The 18,015-nt window shown below is 42.1% G+C and overlaps 2 protein-coding genes across 2 annotated transcripts; one reads left to right on the top strand and one right to left on the bottom strand.

Moving 5' to 3' along the window:
• Positions 1–229: 229 nt before the first annotated feature.
• Positions 230–2,667, top strand: LOC111961454 (cytochrome b-c1 complex subunit 9). The gene is made up of 2 exons (XM_023983738.2): positions 230–405; positions 1,202–2,667. The coding sequence occupies exons 1-2, from the start codon at positions 265–267 to the stop codon at positions 1,241–1,243; spliced, it is 183 nt and encodes a 60-aa protein (XP_023839506.1). The 5' UTR covers positions 230–264; the 3' UTR covers positions 1,244–2,667.
• Positions 2,668–6,288: 3,621 nt separating this feature from the next.
• LOC111961453 (scavenger receptor class F member 2) lies at positions 6,289–15,257 on the bottom strand. Its single transcript, XM_023983737.1, has 11 exons — positions 14,903–15,257; positions 14,410–14,468; positions 14,165–14,266; positions 13,079–13,598; positions 12,450–12,668; positions 12,203–12,331; positions 11,964–12,067; positions 11,675–11,774; positions 11,455–11,558; positions 10,760–10,909; positions 6,289–10,069 (listed from the first exon to the last, which is right to left on the bottom strand). Exons 1-11 carry the CDS (start codon positions 15,004–15,006, stop codon positions 8,973–8,975), a joined length of 2,688 nt encoding a protein of 895 aa, XP_023839505.1. The 5' UTR covers positions 15,007–15,257; the 3' UTR covers positions 6,289–8,972.
• Positions 15,258–18,015: the final 2,758 nt, after the last annotated feature.

Raw genomic sequence — 18,015 nt, 5'->3', positions numbered from 1 at the left:
CATAATCTTTGCTACAGGTTGGAGTCTTCTCTGTAGCAGGTTTGATATCTTTCCATCTTGAGGTACACCGCAGTTTGTTGTACTTATATTTGTTAGACAAGTATGTTTTTTAAAGACCATGTATTATATCGTCAGTATTTTGTTTTAGAATTTCCTTTGGTGCACAAGAATATGACCTACATGTTTACAACCTCATTTCCCATCATACACTTCGGTTTCCGTTATTCTGACGTAATTTCCTCTCTCTAATCACCGTCAGCCAACATGTCGCTAACGAAAGGAGTCTACAATTTGCTCTTCAGGAGAACATCTACTTTTGCCATTACCATCATGTTCGGAGCAGTGTTTTTTGAACGAATATTTGACCAAGGAGGAGATGCCATATTCGAGCAATTGAATCGGGGGGTAAGTCTATTGACAGATTTTCTCGTAACTTCATTTAGCCCGACCTTGCTTAGGACAACTGCCAGTGGTTAGCGTAAAGCCCAACTCAAAGGAAAAGTGTTTTACGCGCTGGAATGATGCCGCGTTCAAAACAACTGGGAACACAGAACTCGAAAATCACCGAATTTAGTGCTTTAAAATAAACAACTGGGAACTCAAACTGTTTGAATGGTCATCCAAGTCGGAGTTTTATAAAGCGGCCCGAGTTCCCGAGCTGGAATTCCAGTCAGAGCTCCCTTTTGTTCGAGTACCCAGTTGTTTTGGACTTACAGAAGTCGGAGCTTTCCGAGTTTCCAGTTCCCAGTAGTTTTGAACTGGCACTGGAACGCACTTGTAGTGAAAGAGCGCAGACGGGCCGGGGCGTCAAATTAGAAAGTACGTTTGTCGTGTGTGAACAGATACATTGGGCGAAAATACGTTTTGTACATAGTTTTGGAATTGTGACATGTATAGTTAAGTGTATATTTAGTGTTGATAATACTGCCAGTGCCAATATTGTTATAGATTCTCATGACTTAAGTWGGCATATGCGAAGCATGTATGTGAATTGAAGCACTCTAGTATCGTGCGCAAATTGACGTCGTTGACGGCATCTCGGAGTGATTTCGGCTTTAACTGGCTTGTCAGTAGTTACTGCTTAGCTAGCTATGCTTATTTCCTTTAACTTGTTTGTTCAGCAAAATTCTCTCCTTAGTTGGGATACAGCATGAGTCGTTATACGTGTGATCCAACTTTCAATGTTGTGTTTGGTTCGTAGAAACTCTGGAAACACATTAAATACCAAAACGAGGAGGAATAGAGAAGTTTCGGCAGAAAGGAAGCAAACGCCACACTTCAATTTCCATCCCTGAGTCGGTCTACTTGAACCATCACCTGCATTGACCTGTCACAGCGAGCAATCAGCCTCGCAATCAGAAACTCCATGGCATGGGAGTTTAAAAAAGACTGGTCAAAACATGGAAGTGTTTCAACTTGACCTTGCATACTGYGATCTCCTCTCCCTCACCATTTGTAAATGTACTGATACTTTAAAACTGTTAATAAATTCAACGTAAACATGTTTTGATTTGTAGARTCAGRTAAGTAGCTAGCTAGCCATCAACTGTACCTGACATTTGTCTCTTGTTAGATATTGCACGCTGTTACTACACTACATCTACTATTGTAGTATTAGCATTACATTGTAGAAGATAACAGGATGTCTAGTTAACCACTTTAGTACAGTGCTGTAGAGTTCTGTCGTGGAGATTGTTTTGCATTTCACATCACCTGGGGCAGTAATATTTGGCCCATTTTTAKTTATTAGGATCCCATAACTGGTAATGAGACCTGATTGTGTTGCCATTAGGTATGTGTATGACTATGGCCTTATTGGATAGTGTTATTTATGGATGCTGTGAGAAGCACGCAAACTTCATAAACAGCACCTATCCACAAGTCAAAGAAAGTCCAATACAGGTCAAAGGTCAACAGCACTGGGTTTATCCTTCAGTTAGTCATAGAAGAAACACAGGCCTATTAATTAGATTTGCTCAACTCCTGTGTCCTCTCTAGCCTCCTTTWGAACAGGTCAAAGGTAGTCAAGGCGAGGCCGTGAGAAGAAAGTGGACACATATCCGCTTGTATGAAATGACTCCAATTGCGCGTCATCAGGAAAATGACTGTTTCAGGGTGGAATCCCAAAATAAATGTATGAAGTGATCAAAACTAATGTATCTAGTTGTGCAATACATTGAATAAAGGGTTAAGTAGCATATTTTTATTAAATGTTTGCATGCTTGTTAATGGGATTTATCTGTTAATTGAATGATTAGAATATTCCACCCTGAAACATATAAYTGTATGGAATTGATTAGAATGTATGAAATCATAATCAATAAATGTGTAGTCCTAGTCAGAATTAGGGTAAAACAATATAGCTAATGTTTATGTCTTTATGGTATTTTAATCACAGACTGTCTGAGCAAAATTCGGCGCCGACCTGACTGGAGATTTGGGAGAGAACGGGGAGTACGTCTCAAGGTCTCCCTAATCTYTGTCGKCTGGTTAGTGAGACAGTATGTGCGTAGGATATCTTCTGTTTGTGTGAATGTGTGTGCGTAGCAGGACATTGTGTGCGAATGTTAGTGTGAATGTGTGTGCGTGAGAAGCCAGTATAAAATTAATTGTTTTGTATTCTTGACTTTAGAATGTTCCCGTGAATAAACCATATTGACTATTTTAGCTGGGCCTCTKTCTGCTTCATTTCAATCAGTATCTTACAAATCCTGATCTAGCAGACTGAGTAGTTTGATTGAGTTGGTTTATGAACATTGAGAACATAATTCTCTTATCAATGCTCTTCTCCTTCGGGAAAATAATAGTTGATTCAAAGGCGTTAGGATACACTTGTGTATTCAGGTAGAATATACCTGTGCTTCCTTGAAAGAAGGAGGCTATTGATTAAGGGAGGACCATGGGAGATTCTCGTATGGGGAAAAAGACCATCCTCTTGCCTCAGTCCTCTGTGACCCGGAAATCGATAAGTGGTCGAGGAATGTGTCAATTCGTTAGTAGGCAATCGAAGTGTCCTAACTTTTTTTTATTTGTTTGGATCACTTTACACATTTTATTTGGGATTCACCCCTGTAAACATAATTTGCCTTATGTGGAGGTTCTCCTGTAAATGTAATTTGCCTGATCTCCTCTCCCTCACCATTTGTAAATGCTGATACTTTAAAACTGTTAATAAATTCAACATAAACATGTTTTGATTTGTAGAATCAGATAAGTAGCTAGATAATCATCAACTACTTGACAGTCTCATTTGGAGCCATTTCATACAAGCGGATGTGTCCACTTTCCGTCTTCTCGCCGTCTTGCCTTGATTACCTGTGACCTGTTCAACACAGGAGTTGAGCAAATCTGTGGAGAAGGACAGTCTCATTTCAAGCAAGTGCATTTCCATCCGCTATCACTCTCCTCAATTTAACTTTGACCTTTTCAAAAGGAGTTGAGGCAGGAGGTGAGCTAATTTAATAAAAGGCCCATCTTCTGAATTGAAATATTCAGCCACTTCCTGGTGAGAGAGGACCCCAAAGGTTATTTACCAGAATATCAGAAGATGTGAGCGAATGGTTACCGACAACCAAGGCACTGCTGTCCGGATTCAAAACTTCGAATTTTTCAATTTAAATTACTGTACAAAATTCTTGCAACTAATAGAATGTTATATATATGGGGGATACAATCTTCCCAGCTCTGCAGATTCTGCTGTGAGGAGGCAGAGTCATTAGATCATTTATTTTGGTATTGTCCATATGTAGCTCGTTTTTGGTCACAGGTCCAGGAATGGCTGAAGAATTGCAACATTTGCCTAGAACTGGATGGACAACAGAAATAGAGGAAGGACTAAGAACAAACAAGAGAGAACTATTATAAAGTAGACTGTGTCTGTAAAATGGGTATAAGATGTATAAATTGAAGGTAAAAGCAGAAATGTTTATCAGTTTACTCCAATTGGGGGATCGGTGGTAGGGTTGCGGGGAATAATAATAAAGGTATATTCTTTAAAAAAGTATGTATGTCTATATAGGTATGTGTATGTATATATGTGTATATGTATGCATGCGTGTGTGGATATATATATTTACCCCCAAAAAATATGGGGGATTGGAAATGATGCAGACAATTACATTGGAAGCAACATTCTTTCCGCAATATTAAGCTGATCCACCCCTAAAATAAAAAAAATAAAAAAATAAAAAAGGCACTGCTGTCCTTGGTTTCCGTCACTGGGAGAATTGATCTATGGTCACAGGTGTGACAGCCAGGTCCTGCTCTGTTGGTTAACACACAGCCTCAGTCCCCAAAAACCGGATGTTTAGTTTTTCAGGGGAAATGGAAAGAGCCTGTGAAGCAACTTTTTGGATGTTAACAAGGTGACACTCAATCTTCTCCACATTTATGGGATTGGTTGAACAGTGCAGAAGAGATCCCCAAACTGTTTTATTTTCTTCWCGTCAAGACCAGTATGTAATGGGATCTATACTGAAAAAAATACAAACTAAACAGTTTCAATGATTTTAATAAGTTACAGTTCATATATGGAAATCAGTCAATGTAAATAAATTCATTTGGGCCTAATCTATGGATTTCACATGATTGGACAGGGGTGCAGCCATGAAAAAGCCTGGGAGGGCATAGGCCCACCCACTTCGGAGCCAGGCCCAGCCAATCAGAATGAGTTTTCCCCCACAAAATGGCTTTATTATAGACAKAAATACTCCTCAGTTTCATCAGCTGTCCATGTGGCTGGTCTCAGACGATTCCGCAGGTGAAGAAGCCGGATGTGGAGGTCCTTGGCTGTCGTGGTTACACATGGTCTGCGGTTGTGAGGCCGGTTGGACGTACTGCCAAATTCTCTAAAATGACGGAGACGGCTTATGATAGAGAAATGAACATTCAATTCTYTGGCAACAGCACTGGTGAACATTCCTGCCGTCAGCATGCAAATTGCAGCTCCCACAAAACGTGGCACATCTGTGGCATTGTGTTATATGACACAACTGCGTATTTTAGTGACCTTTTATAGTCCCCAGCACAAGGTGCACCTGTGTAATGATCATGCTGTTTAATCAGCTTCTTGATATGTCACACCTGTCATGTGGATGGATTATCGGCGCTGTTAGATAGCCTAGTGGTTAGAGCGTTGGGCCTGTAACCGAAGGTTTGCTGGGTCGAATCCCTGAGCTGACATGGCACAATTCTGTCRTTCTGCCCCCGAACAAGGATGTTACCCCACTGTTCCCCAGTAAGCTGTCATTGTAAATAAGAATTTGTTCTTAACTGACTTGCCTAGTTAAATTGAAAAATCCAAAAATCTTTGCAATGGATGTAAATAAATTTGTGCTCAAAATTTGAGAAGCCTTTGGTGCGTATTTTACATGTTGCGTTTTATATTTTTGTATTTATATATTTTTGTTCAGTATAGTTTCAGGCATTTCTTTTACCCAGATATAGTAGGTAACTCAAGGAAGACAGTGTCCAGCAGATGGAGCAATTCTCTCTTTTTGTAGAGTCCGTTCAGCATCCATCTATTTTTATCCATGTGTTGTTTATGTAATGCTTTATATCCCACATCTAAGGTCGGTACAACCCAATGATTTATATATGCAATAGTGCCTCCATCTTGGGACTCCCCCTCCATTGTAAAAAATATTTTGGAAGCTATAGAAATGCATTTATTAATTTCTACATTTAATTTAAAAAATGATTTAACCAGGCAAGTCAGTTAAGAACAAATTCTTATTTTACAATGACGGCTAGGAACAGTGGGTTGGTTAACTGCCTCGTTCAGGGGCAGAACGACAGATTTTTACCTTGTCAGCTCAGGGATTTGATCCAGCAACCTTAACCACCATAACCACTTGGCTACCTGCCGCCCCAGWTACAGACACCTTAATGCATACTTTTAAATTATATTTAGTCAGCTAAACATAAAAATTAAAGTATTATTTATTTTTTAGATTACTCATGTTGATGTCCCCACTACAATAAAGAAATACTTGTACATGTCATTTTGTCCTTGAAACATTGCATTGAAATACTGTAGAATTCCATTCATTCCTATGGAGGACTGCTTCTACTGGGGAGTGCCAATATGGCCGACCGGTGGCTTCTAAGCCTCTCAATGGCCAATGCATAGCATCAGCAATCCATGGTTTATATAAATCATTGGTACAGCCCAGATGTTTTGACACATTTTTCTATAGTATGAACATGTAGTCAGAGCACCTGCATGGACACTAAAATGAATGCTATACAGCCAGATTGCAGATTCTGGTCAAGTATAATCTACGGGGGTAGAGAGAGATCATGAGCAGTTTTATTGTGGATGTTGTGATTGTGTCCAGAGAATAACAGATGAGTTCAAGAAGACTAGAATGTGGTCCCTACAGACAATGAACTTGAATGTTAGCAGAACAAGTATGTTAGCATGGAAAGATGGAGCCAGTTTTGGTATTGCTTGCAGAGATGAGATAGCGTGTGCTTTGGCCTACTTGTTGACGATGATAGCAGCTTTTTCCAGTTTATTGTGGCACACATTGATTGACACCCTTATTTGAGTKGCTCCAATATGACCATGTGACTGATAAAAAGTTCTTACACAACATACAAAGGAAATTCCCTCTTTAATGAGTCACATCATAACACTGGTCCTGGCTATGATCCTGTCTGTTCATTCTGGGTCGCTTGTGCTGGTTTCCAATTATGATATTTCATGTTGTCTGTACTTTCCATTCCTGTTTCGGAGAACAGAGAAAATGAAAAGATCATGGTGTAGCGTTGCCTACACAGAAGGTTCCCACCATCCCGTTCATACCACAGTGACTAAGACACTCGCAATCATGTAGTCATTCCCATAGAAAAGTCCTGCCATTTGCATGTGGTGTTATATACAGTACTTTTGGAGCCATGTATTTGACTTGAGCCGGTTTTTAGTTGCATAATGAGTCCGTTAGTAATTGCATAATCTGCTTATTAGTAGTAATAATTTGTTGTTGGTTAGGATGTTGGAGCCGGAGAGTGTTATTGCTGGGACAAAGGGAAGTACAGAAAGTGTCTATGTCCACATATGTTATTGTTGTATATTCGTATTTCTAAGAAAGTAGGTAAAGAGCCACAGCTGACTCTCAGTTCCGGGTAAGGTCAGGTGAGATTCTGTGGAACTAAAGCAGTGAGAGACATGGAGTTTAACATTGAGGTGAGGAGAAAGTTGAAGAGAGAAGAAACCTCTGGGGGGGGGCTAGAGGGGCCCATCCCAACAATACTCCAACTGTAGTCTTATCACACACAGACATACACATCCCTGCGCATGAAGGTTCTGGAACACCAATAGCAGGAACATACTTAGTTATTGCCCAGCAACACTGATTGTTTATCCTCGACAGACAAGGAGGTGACTCCTAATCGGAAGGCATAAATATATGCTTGTGTAAAATGTGTGCTATGCAGCTGCAGCATTGTTTGGATGGAATAAATCTAGTCTCAGCTTCCTTTGGTGTCCGACTGGATTTGTACCAGAACTTAGAATCTAACACATGTATGGCCTATATCCAAAGTAATTTTTTTATACAAAATTTCAGAAAATAMAATTGTCAATGAATGATCCTGTACCATCTTGGCATAACAAAAATATATTGACAACAAATTCAAACCATATTTAGGTAACAACTTGTGTTTTTCTGAGACCAASGTTTCCAATTAGGTCATACTGATGTTTAGGTGTTATCACTCTAGGTTTTCTGCTTTGCTTAGCGCAAAATATTCGCTTTTTTTCCTCAAGTCGTAAATGTTTTTCCATCGATGTAATGGCTACAAGATGTTAATGCTTTCATAGGGTGTCTCTATGCTAACCACTGTCTCCCAAGAGGATTCTGGGACAGGATTGAGTTGGCAGTTGCTTCTCAAGGCCTGGCATTCAGTTACAGACGAAGCTCCAGGGAGATGTTTAAACAGGCAGTCAAAAACCTAATTCTAGTCCCCTTCCCACCACTAGTCCCGATCCCTTTTCCACAGTAAAACTTCTAGAATTAAATAATGATGTATAGACGCCTATGCATGCAGCAATGCACACAGTCATGCCTTGAAAGCATGTTTGTTCACTAAACCATTGGAGCCTCTATAAATGYGTTCATTATGATCTAACGTTCACAACAAGGCAGCTGGTCTGTGAGGACATGTTCCTGTATTATTTCAAGTGATCTRCCAATCATACTATGTTACTTACTTACAATGTTACTTATTTACGTTTAATAACTTATTTTCAGGACCTTGCTGCTCCTAAATGTGTCTTTGCTTTGTCTGTGCCTCCTGATAGCAAAGGGAGAGATGTTCCTGTCTAAGCAGGTCACATCATGGATTCAGGACGACCGGTGCCAACAGTTTGGATTCAATTAAACACCATATGATCTTCTGTAGTCTTTACAGCTGCCTCAAAGTCTATCANCCCCCCCCCAACAAACTGCACACACACAACTGTAGCACATGTGTCAGACAGCCACAGGGCCCTCTACACAGACCCCAGACTGTTCCACCATCAATACACCACACCTCTTGTTTGTCTGAGGTCCTGTCGTGGCTCCAAAGTTCTGGGCAGTGGGATCGACTTTCCAACTTAAAACATTGATTAGATATGGGAGATGCAAAATCCAGATTTTGGGGTGTTTGGTCTATTCGATATGAACAAATTAGAAAATGAATAAAATAACAAAGGTAAATAATTATTCTGATGTCTTAGCACTTTTACTAATATAYTGATTTTACAATAACTAAAGTGAAGGAATATAAAAAGTTAACATATAAAGAATACTGCATTGTATCATAACATTTCTCAAGATCAAAAACATCCACCCAAGGGAAAAGATTCCATCGTTATTCGATTTGGTGCTAAAAACAATGAAACATGTGTCCAATAAATTCTTTCAAGCATCACAACATGTGCGTCATTGTTTTTCCAGAATTGAGAAACATCCAGACTGGCTGTGCTAATTTGCAGCCTTTGGTGGCATCACTGCAACCTTTGGAGCAGTAGTCTGTATTTTTGAGTCTACATTACCTTCCTTGCTCTTTTTCCGAGGAGGCTTTTTCATTGGGGTCTTATTTTTGGTCTCTCCCTTATCTGAGCTGCTTTCAGAGTTGTTAGAGTCTTGTTTCTCTTGGTATTTGGCTTCTTTAGATGGAGTATCTGGCAGAGGCTTCTGTGAGCTGTCGGATGTGGGAAGCAAATCCTTTCCAGCTCCAGGCTGGGTGCCCGAGGTCTTTTGGGGCGGGGTGGGCTTCTTTCTCTGGGCCTGGAGGTGAGACAGGCTCTCCTCACAGCTGCCGGCCTCGCTCCTGTTCAGGCTCTTAGTCTTCTCCTTCAGCTGAGCAGTTAAGAGGGAGGCTACCTCAGGGTGTATGTTCGGTTGGTTAACCTCCCTGTTTAGGGATAAGCTGGGCCTCTTCTCTGGGGACTCTTTGGGGATTGCAGCTTTCCGGTCAACACGGAAATTGCCCATTTTCCTCAGGACACTCTGCACTGCCCCATTGATGTGCTCTATCTGCAACAGACCTGGTCTGCTTTTATTAGGCTTCTTCTCACCTAGGGAGCTGGCCCCATCTGTACCTGCAGACTCTGGGGCGTTGGGAGCTCGCTGCTTGCTGGCTTTCTTTCTGGAACAAATGTTATCCTCAGCCACAGTCTCTTCCTGACTTATCTGATTCTGATTTGGCCCAGGAGATGCATGGATCCAGGAGAGCTTGGGCTTGGTGGAGGGGTCTGGTGGCTGTGGTTTAATCCTCTCAGCAGCTATAGGCTTTCCATTATATTTGACATTGTTTGACTTGCCATTGTTCTCTGGCTCCTTGCTGGACTGCTGTGGTGGCTGAGGGAAAGAGGCCCTGAGGCAGAGGGTGCTGGTGGCTGACTCTGTGCCACTGCAGGAGCCCTCACTCTCTGACTTCTGGAGTGGCAGCTCACTGGTGTTAACTGAAGCCTGCTCAGTCATATACCTGTCCTCCGGCAATGTGTCTACCTCAGAGACATCATCAGCTAGTACTGTAGTCTCCGTTGTGTTGATTCTGTCCCCTTTCTTTTTGTTCTCTTCTCAGAGGGTGAGAGAAAGGGCGAGAGAGAGGGCGAGAGAGGTTCAAACGTCAATTTTTATAAAATAAAATAAAAGATCATTAGAATCCGATTCCCCTTCAGCTCTAAAGATGTTAAGGAAATAAATACAAATGCTTTGGGAATGTTTTAAGTACTGGATTACCTACTAGTAACATTTTCCTGTTCATGTTTACTTTAGAAGCAAGGGCTTTAATTAGATGATATGGCAGCAGATTAGGCAGTGTATTTAGGGCAGATGAGTAAAATGAGGATCTATCAAGAACTGTAGTTTACACATCACCCTCTGGATCTTACACCGGATATGACTATGCAGCAGTTGTTTTGACAAAAATCTAGTCATTGCAGAAAATCAGTGAATCATACGAAAACAAAACGTTGTGTGCAGCCAAGGACTCAACATCACCTCATAATGTTCTGTCATTCCAAAATGATCTCTTGTTTTTGGAATGACATTCCCATCATTATCGGAGCTCAATGTGAAAAATGTAACCTTCCTTCACATATTTTGTACAATAATTTGCCTTAACAAATTCCCATCACCTGCAGAAATGAAGGTTCTAGGATAGACAGGTGTGACTGTCACAGACAGAACAGAMAGAGGGGTTTTTAATGCAGCACTCACTATCATGCAGGAGTGACAGGGAAGACTTAGTCTGGGACACTCACCGTCAGGCACAGCATAGACATGTCCATCCTCTGTGGTCTCTACGGAAGAGAAGGACGCTCTGGATGACCCGGAGGCGGTGGGTTGCTCCACTGCAGAGGGGGGCTCAATGAAACTACAGTTGAAAGTATTCTCAGGGTCATGGTGGGACACTGTGGAGAACAGAAACAGAGCAAACACTTAGCCTCTTAACCGTTAGAACCTACATTCACTAAAGCTTTGAACTTATTTGTTAACAACAATAATCCTTCACTACATTTTGTCSCTTCAAAGAAATTGTGTTACACATGGGACCTTATATTTCCCCCTGACTTCCTGTGTCATACATCAGTCCACCCAGCCCAAAAGTTCCCCCTTCTAGCCCCGCTGCCCCTGTTCCAGTAGAGAGAAATTGCAGGTTAGGATAATTTTTGCCACTTCCTGTTGGTGGTCCAGAGGGGCCCTCGATGGAATGTAGAGAAATGGGGAGGGTGAAGAGGGGGGAAGCAGGACGCTGTTTAAGTATGGTTTTAAATAGACGCTGAGTTCACTGTCACAGCCATTCAGAGAGCAGGCAATGCAAAAAACCAAGGAGAAGGGATGCTACTTTGATTTTGGAGAGAACTATCTTTGGGTATTGGACAGGTTTATCATCAATCCTGAGAACCCAGTGAAAACATACATTAACATTCATAGAGCTTGTGCAGGTAGGACCTACCAACAACTTTGGGTAGCTTCTGCCGTCTCAGTGGGATACGAGGAAGTTTAGAGCTGATTCGTGTCAACCCTCCACATAGTCTTCTTTTGGACCTTTTCTCAGGACTAAATGCAATCAACAGAGAAACCAAAGAAGATGTGAAGTATAAGTTTAACTCCAGCTAATGTGACAATATATTTATGATGTACTGTGCCTCAATACAAACAACAATCATTCTTACTCGTTCTGTCTGCAGACAGAGCAGCAACACAGCAAGGAGAGGAGCAGGAGACAGGTGACCAGCACCCCTGCTGCCATCACACCCATCCTTTGGTTAGGCTCTGTTCAAAGAGCAGAGGTCATACATCTGTCCCACTTACCACAGAATAGACTCCTTTTAAAAATAAAGATCTGCCATGTGTGTTTTTATGGTGGATACATATGTTACCAATAAGCTCTCTGGAAAAATAATACATTACACTTTTTYCCCTCATCACATTAGATAAGTCTGTTTTAGGAAAGGTTCTCACGTAGGTTGCATGCTCCAGTCACTATGTTGCAGTTGTTGTCATGGCAGGAACAGGTCTGGGTACAGTTAAGCCCATACTGACCCGCTGAACAGCTCACATTACAGCTGCATAGGAAAGAGTGTGAAATTTCATTGATGAMATTTTCAAAATTGGTCTTGACACCATCCATATTACTTTCTCTATTTGTTACATTCAATTCGCTTTTTTCAATATTTGCATGTAAAATGCTTTGCACTCACTAGGCACCAGAGAAGCCAGGATCGCAGAGACAATTTCCTGTGGCGAAGTGACACATCCCATTGAAGCAGCTGTTGCAGTCATTGACACAGTTCTCTCCATAGGTTCCATTTCGGCACTTGACCTCACATCTGTGAAGACAAATGGTTGAAGATCACGCACAAACTCAGAGGTGATGTAATTCCCTTTCTTATCTACATTTGATTAGAGATGCCGAATGTGATCGGAAGCTCATAATCGTATTCCTACCGGTCACCCATCCATCCAGGGTTGCAGTGGGGGCATTTGCCATCGATRCGGTTGCAGAAGTGTCCGTCTTTACAGGATGAGCAAACGTCCTTGCAGTTTTCACCAAAGAACCCAGGAGTACACATCTGGTCACACCTGGTGCCATTCCAACCGCTTTCACATGCGATGCAATGTCCCTCTGCCACCATGCAGGGCTGCTGGCCTTTGCAGTGACCACACCTGGAAGAGCAGTAAGACCAAGTCCTGAGTAATATTGTAACAAAACATGAATAGAATGGACTAACTAAATTCTTTACAGTAATATTCATGCTGGAATARTGTTTCCAAATGGTTGGTTCCCTCTTCCAGAGCCTTTCAGCCGAGGCTGGTTCCCTTGTGGTTAGAAACTGGCTTGTGACTAGAGGTCTTTTGCCAACAGCTTCAGGTGGCCAAACTCTTTAGGTGTTTCACAGCTCAAAACAGTTTGTAAACCACATTAGATTTGCCAGCTTCACCACATGGTTACCACAATGGCCACCGTACAGCAGACTGAAAGAGCAAAGACATGCATGTCYTATCCAGCTAAATAACCTCTGGCTACCAGAGTGGTTCCAAGTAAGTCAGCTTTGTCAAACACAGCTGTCACACACCTGTTTCTGCAATTTTGTCCATAGAATCCAGCTGGACACGTCTCCCTGCAGATCTTCCCTCTGAATCCTGGCTTGCAGGTGCACGATCCATCCGCCGGGTTACAGCGTCCATAGAGACACTGGCACTTGTGCTCGCAGTGAGTACCCCACAGACGCTCTCGACACTTGCAGCGGCCGGTGAGCTGGTCACACGGAGAGGTGTTGCAGGCACACTTGGCACCGCAGTTCCTCCCATACCAGCCAGGATTGCAGTGGCACTGGCCAGTTCCCGCATCACACATAGAGTTTACTCTGCAGTAACAGTTGTTAGAGCACTGAGGGCCCCAATAGCCTGTGTAGCACGTACAAGCGCCTGTYTCCTGGATGCATTGGCCCTTCTGGCAGCCGCAGGCTCGCTCACAGTTTGGCCCCCAGCGATTAGGGTTACAGGTGCAGGCCCCAGTGACATCATCGCACCTCCCGTTGGGATGGCAATCACACTTACCCTTGCAGTCAGGCCCCCAGAACTTGAACGGACATTCTACAGAGAGGACGTAAGGCAAATATGTATAGACAAAGAGATCATTTGTACACTAAGTTCTCTGGATGTAGGCTACTTAGTTCTGAGAAGTAGGCTACCTGGACTGGCWGTATGTGAAAATGACTGCAGTGTTAACAGACTTACACTACCTTTCAAAGGAATTTATGCTTGAAATAAATAKCAAAATTACAATCTGCAATTGYTACTTCCATTTTTCCTTATGTATAAATTARTTATATGTAGCCATTGATTCTTGAAGAATATAACTTACTAATGCCTCAAGAGCTTAGTTTATTAACTGTCGTACCCCATCAGAACCCCAAATATACGCTTGTTTTACTCCAAAGTTTGTAAACAAAGTAMATGTTAACAAACATTTTATAGCCTCAAAACATGGTTAAAACTATACTTTTGATATCATGGATGGTCAGTACTTGCATCCATAGCTATGTCTATACATTTGAGCTTTTATTGAAACAGAGACAGGGAGAACACTTTGTTATTGTTTCAACTGCTGATTGCTGCTTTAAGGATTGCTGTGAGGACGGAACAGGGAACTAACTTACTCATATCACAAGTGGCTCCAAAATAACCATGACGACAGCGGCATTCGTGGGGTCGCACACAAACTTCATTCTCTTGGCAGGTGAAGTTACCCTCACAAATTGCTGAAGAAAAACCATTGGGCAAGTTAGTTCACAATAAATATTTATGCTTTTAGCAATGAAGAGGAAAAATGGTTGGGGAGTCTACTCCCAATGATCTGGTTCAGGTTTGTTGAATGGGATAATACAGGCTTTCGAGTACTCACGTATTAAGCACTCATCTCCTTGCTGTGCCCAGCCACTACAGCATTGGAGCCTGTCAGATCTGGGAGGGAGAAAAATAACATTAGTTCATCTGGAAATCATCTGTATTTGATTTATAGAAACTAWCGTAATTGAACTCCTTCCATCCAAACTAATGTTATGATCACATTTCAGTCATGACAAATAGACTAAGACATTTAAATACTGAACATTATCCTGATCACGTTCAGATGCAAATCTGTCACAGCATTCATAATGCAGGGAATTACTGGCACAAAGACACAATGTAGCAGTAGACTAAATGAGCAGAGATCTGAGGAAGATTATCTGTGTATAGAAGGGCTTGGGTATTCAGAAAATCTCAAACTTCAACATATCTAAAACAATTTAATGCATGTTTATCTACCTTCACTGACATGAATCAGGCTACTGTAATAGTTTTGTCCATCAATTTCAAGCATAAAACTTCTTTAAAACAGGTACACAATGACTTACCCAGTTTTGCATACATTTCTGCCGCTGGGATTTASTTCTTGGCTGTAAGTCCAACAACAGAAGATACTTAGAAGCACAATGACTAAGACATATCTTGTTTCCATGTTGTTATGAACAGCATCCCTCCAAAGGCTTTCCCGTGGAAATATGTCTGACTTYTTTCCAAAAAGGAAATCAACTCTTTTCTTGCATTGTCCAAAAAGTTACCCATCCAGAGGGTGGCGGTATACAGTAGTAAATGATGTAGCCTACCGGTAGGCTGTTACCCTAAAGTCGGTACTTGAATGACAATTTGCAAATTCGGTATGAAGAGGTAATGGCAACAAGTTGTAATTCTCCCTGGGACCTCCCCACAGAACCAACGTCACCACAGACTGCATAAAACCTCCCCACCCCCAGTAAAAACAGACTACCCTAAGAAAACATTAGCAGTTACAGAGCAGACTTAGCACTTAGCCAATGGCTCCCTCTGTTGTTGACAATAGGAAGCTGCACATCCTCACAGTACATACACACACTGTCTCTTTCTACAGATGTACTATCCAAATCAAGGGTTACCGAACAATTTGAGAGAGAGAGAGAGAACTTGACACAAAGGACATGATTCTGTTCTGTTGCATATGCTTTATGTATTTTCTGTGTCTAGCAGCGTCCTCAGAGCATGCGCAGACCAGCTGGCTGGTGTGTTTACGGACATATTCAATCAATCCCTATCCCAGTCTGCTGTTCCCACATGCTTCAAGAGGGCCACCATTGTCCCTGTTCCCAAGAAAGCTAAGGTAACTGAGCTAAATGACTATCGCCCCGTAGCACTCACTTCCGTCATCATGAAGTGCTTTGAGAGACTAGTCAATAGGTCCACAGACGACGCAATCGCAACCACACTGCACACTGCCCTAACCCATCTGGACAAGAGGAATACCTATGTAAGAATGCTGTTCATCGAGTACAGCTCAGCATTTAAGACCATAGTGCCCTCCAAACTCATCATTAAGCTCGAGACCCTGGGTCTCGACCCCGCCCTGTGCAACTGGGTCCTGGACGTTCTGACGGGCCGCCCCCAGGTGGTGAGTGTAGGAAACAACATCTCCACCCCGCTGATCCTCAACACTGGGGCCCCACAAGGGTGCGTTCTCAGCCCTCTCCTGTACTCCCTGTTCACCCATGACTGCGTGGCCACGCACGCCTCCAACTCAATCATCAAGTTTGCAGACGACACTATAGTGGTAGGCTTGATTACCAACAATGACGAGACGGCCTACAGGGAGGAGGTGAGGGCCCTCGGAGTGTGGTGTCAGGAAAACAACYTCACACTCAATGTCAACAAAACAAAGGAGATGATCGTGKACTTCAGGAAACAGCAGAGGGAGCACCCCCCTATCCATATCGACSGGACAGTAGTGGAGAAGGTGGAAAGTTTTAAGTTCCTCGGCGTACACGTCACGGACAAACTGAAATGGTCCACCCACACAGACAGCGTGGGGAAGAAGGCGCAACAGCGCCTCTTCAACCTCAGGAGGCTGGAGAAATTTTGCTTGTCACCAAAAACACTCTCAAACTTTTACAGATGCTTCAATCGAGAGCATCCTGTCGGGCTGTATCACCGCCTGGTACGACAACTGCTCCTCCCACAACCGCAAGGCTCTCTAGAGGGTAGTGAGGTCTGCACAATGCATCACCGGGGGAAAACTACCTGCCCTCCAAGACACCTACACCACCCGATGTCACAGGAAGGCCAAAAATATCATCAAGGACAACAACCACCCGAGCCACTGTCTGTTCACCCCGCTATCATCCAGAAGGCGAGGTCAGTACAGGTGCATCAAAGCTGGGACCGAGAGACTGAAAAACAGCTTCTATCTCAAGGCTATCAGACTGTTAAACAGCCATCACTAACATTGAGTGGCTGCTGCCAACATACTGACTCAAATCTCTAGCCACTTTAATAATAAAAAATTGGATGTAATAAATGTATCACTTGTCACTTTAAACAATACCACTTTATATAATGTTTACATACCCTACATTACTCATCTCATATGTATATACTGTACTCTATATGTATATACTGTACTCTATACCATCTACTGCATCCTGCCTATGCCGTTCGGCCATCGCTCATCCATATATTTATATGTACATATTCTTATTCATTCCTTTACCCTTTTGTGTGTATAAGGTAGTTGTTGTGAAATTGTTCGATAACTTGTTAGATCTTACTGCATGGTCGGAACTAGAAGCACAAGCATTTCGCTACACTCGCATTAACGTCTGCTAACCATGTGTATGTAACCAATAACATTTTATTTKATTTGACGTATGACAACTGGTTCGACATTTATTCAGGCCATGTATGCATATGTATTGACTTGGGTGAAGTGTTATCTTCTCAAACAGAAGCTGAACATAAAACCTTTATGACTGCATGGTTGTAAAATTCTGGCTCCCAGACAGTAGTAAGGTGTAGGATAAGCTCATTGATTGCTGTATTTCCAGACAGAAGATGCCGTYAGGCAAACACGCTAGCACACCTTACCAATAGGCTTAAMTTTTCCGCATTGACTGACCTCCATGTCTTAAAGTAATGATGGACTGTCGTTTCWCTTTGCTTATTTGAGCTGTTCTTGCCATAATATGGACTTGGTCTTTCACCAAATAGGGCTATCTTCTGTAAACCAACCCTACCTTGTCACAATACAACTGACTGGTTCAAATGCAGTAAGAAGGAAAGCAATTCCACAAATTCACTTTTAACAGGCACACCTGTTAATTTAAATGCATTCCAGGTGACTACCTCATGAAGCTGGCTGAGAGAATTTTTTTATTTTTTTATTTCACCTTTATTTAACCAGGTAGGCAAGTTGAGAGCAAGTTCTCATTTACAATTGCGACCTGGCCAAGATAAAGCAAAGCAGTTCGACACATACAACAACACAGAGTTACACATGGAGTAAAACAAACATACAGTCAATAATACAGTAGAAAAATAAGTCTATATACAATGTGAGCAAATGAGGTGAGATAAGGGAGGTAAAGGCAAAAAAAGGCCATGGTGGCGAGGTATATACAATATAGCAAGTAAAACACTAGAATGGTAGATTTGCAGTGGAAGA

The sequence above is a fragment of the Salvelinus sp. IW2-2015 genome, linkage group LG4q.1:29, assembly GCF_002910315.2.
Source record: "Salvelinus sp. IW2-2015 linkage group LG4q.1:29, ASM291031v2, whole genome shotgun sequence".
In the NCBI taxonomy this organism is placed as follows: Eukaryota; Metazoa; Chordata; class Actinopteri; order Salmoniformes; family Salmonidae; genus Salvelinus; species Salvelinus sp. IW2-2015.
This window is presented reverse-complemented; position numbering and strand designations above follow the sequence as displayed.

Excerpts from the sequence above, each read along its gene's own strand:
- LOC111961454 (XM_023983738.2), top strand. The coding sequence starts at position 265 with ATGTCGCTAACGAAAGGAGTCTACAATTTGCTCTTCAGGAGAACATCT. Across the intron at positions 406-1,201 it reads TCGAGCAATTGAATCGGGGG|AAACTCTGGAAACACATTAA; the intron begins GTAAGTCTATTG and ends TTTGGTTCGTAG.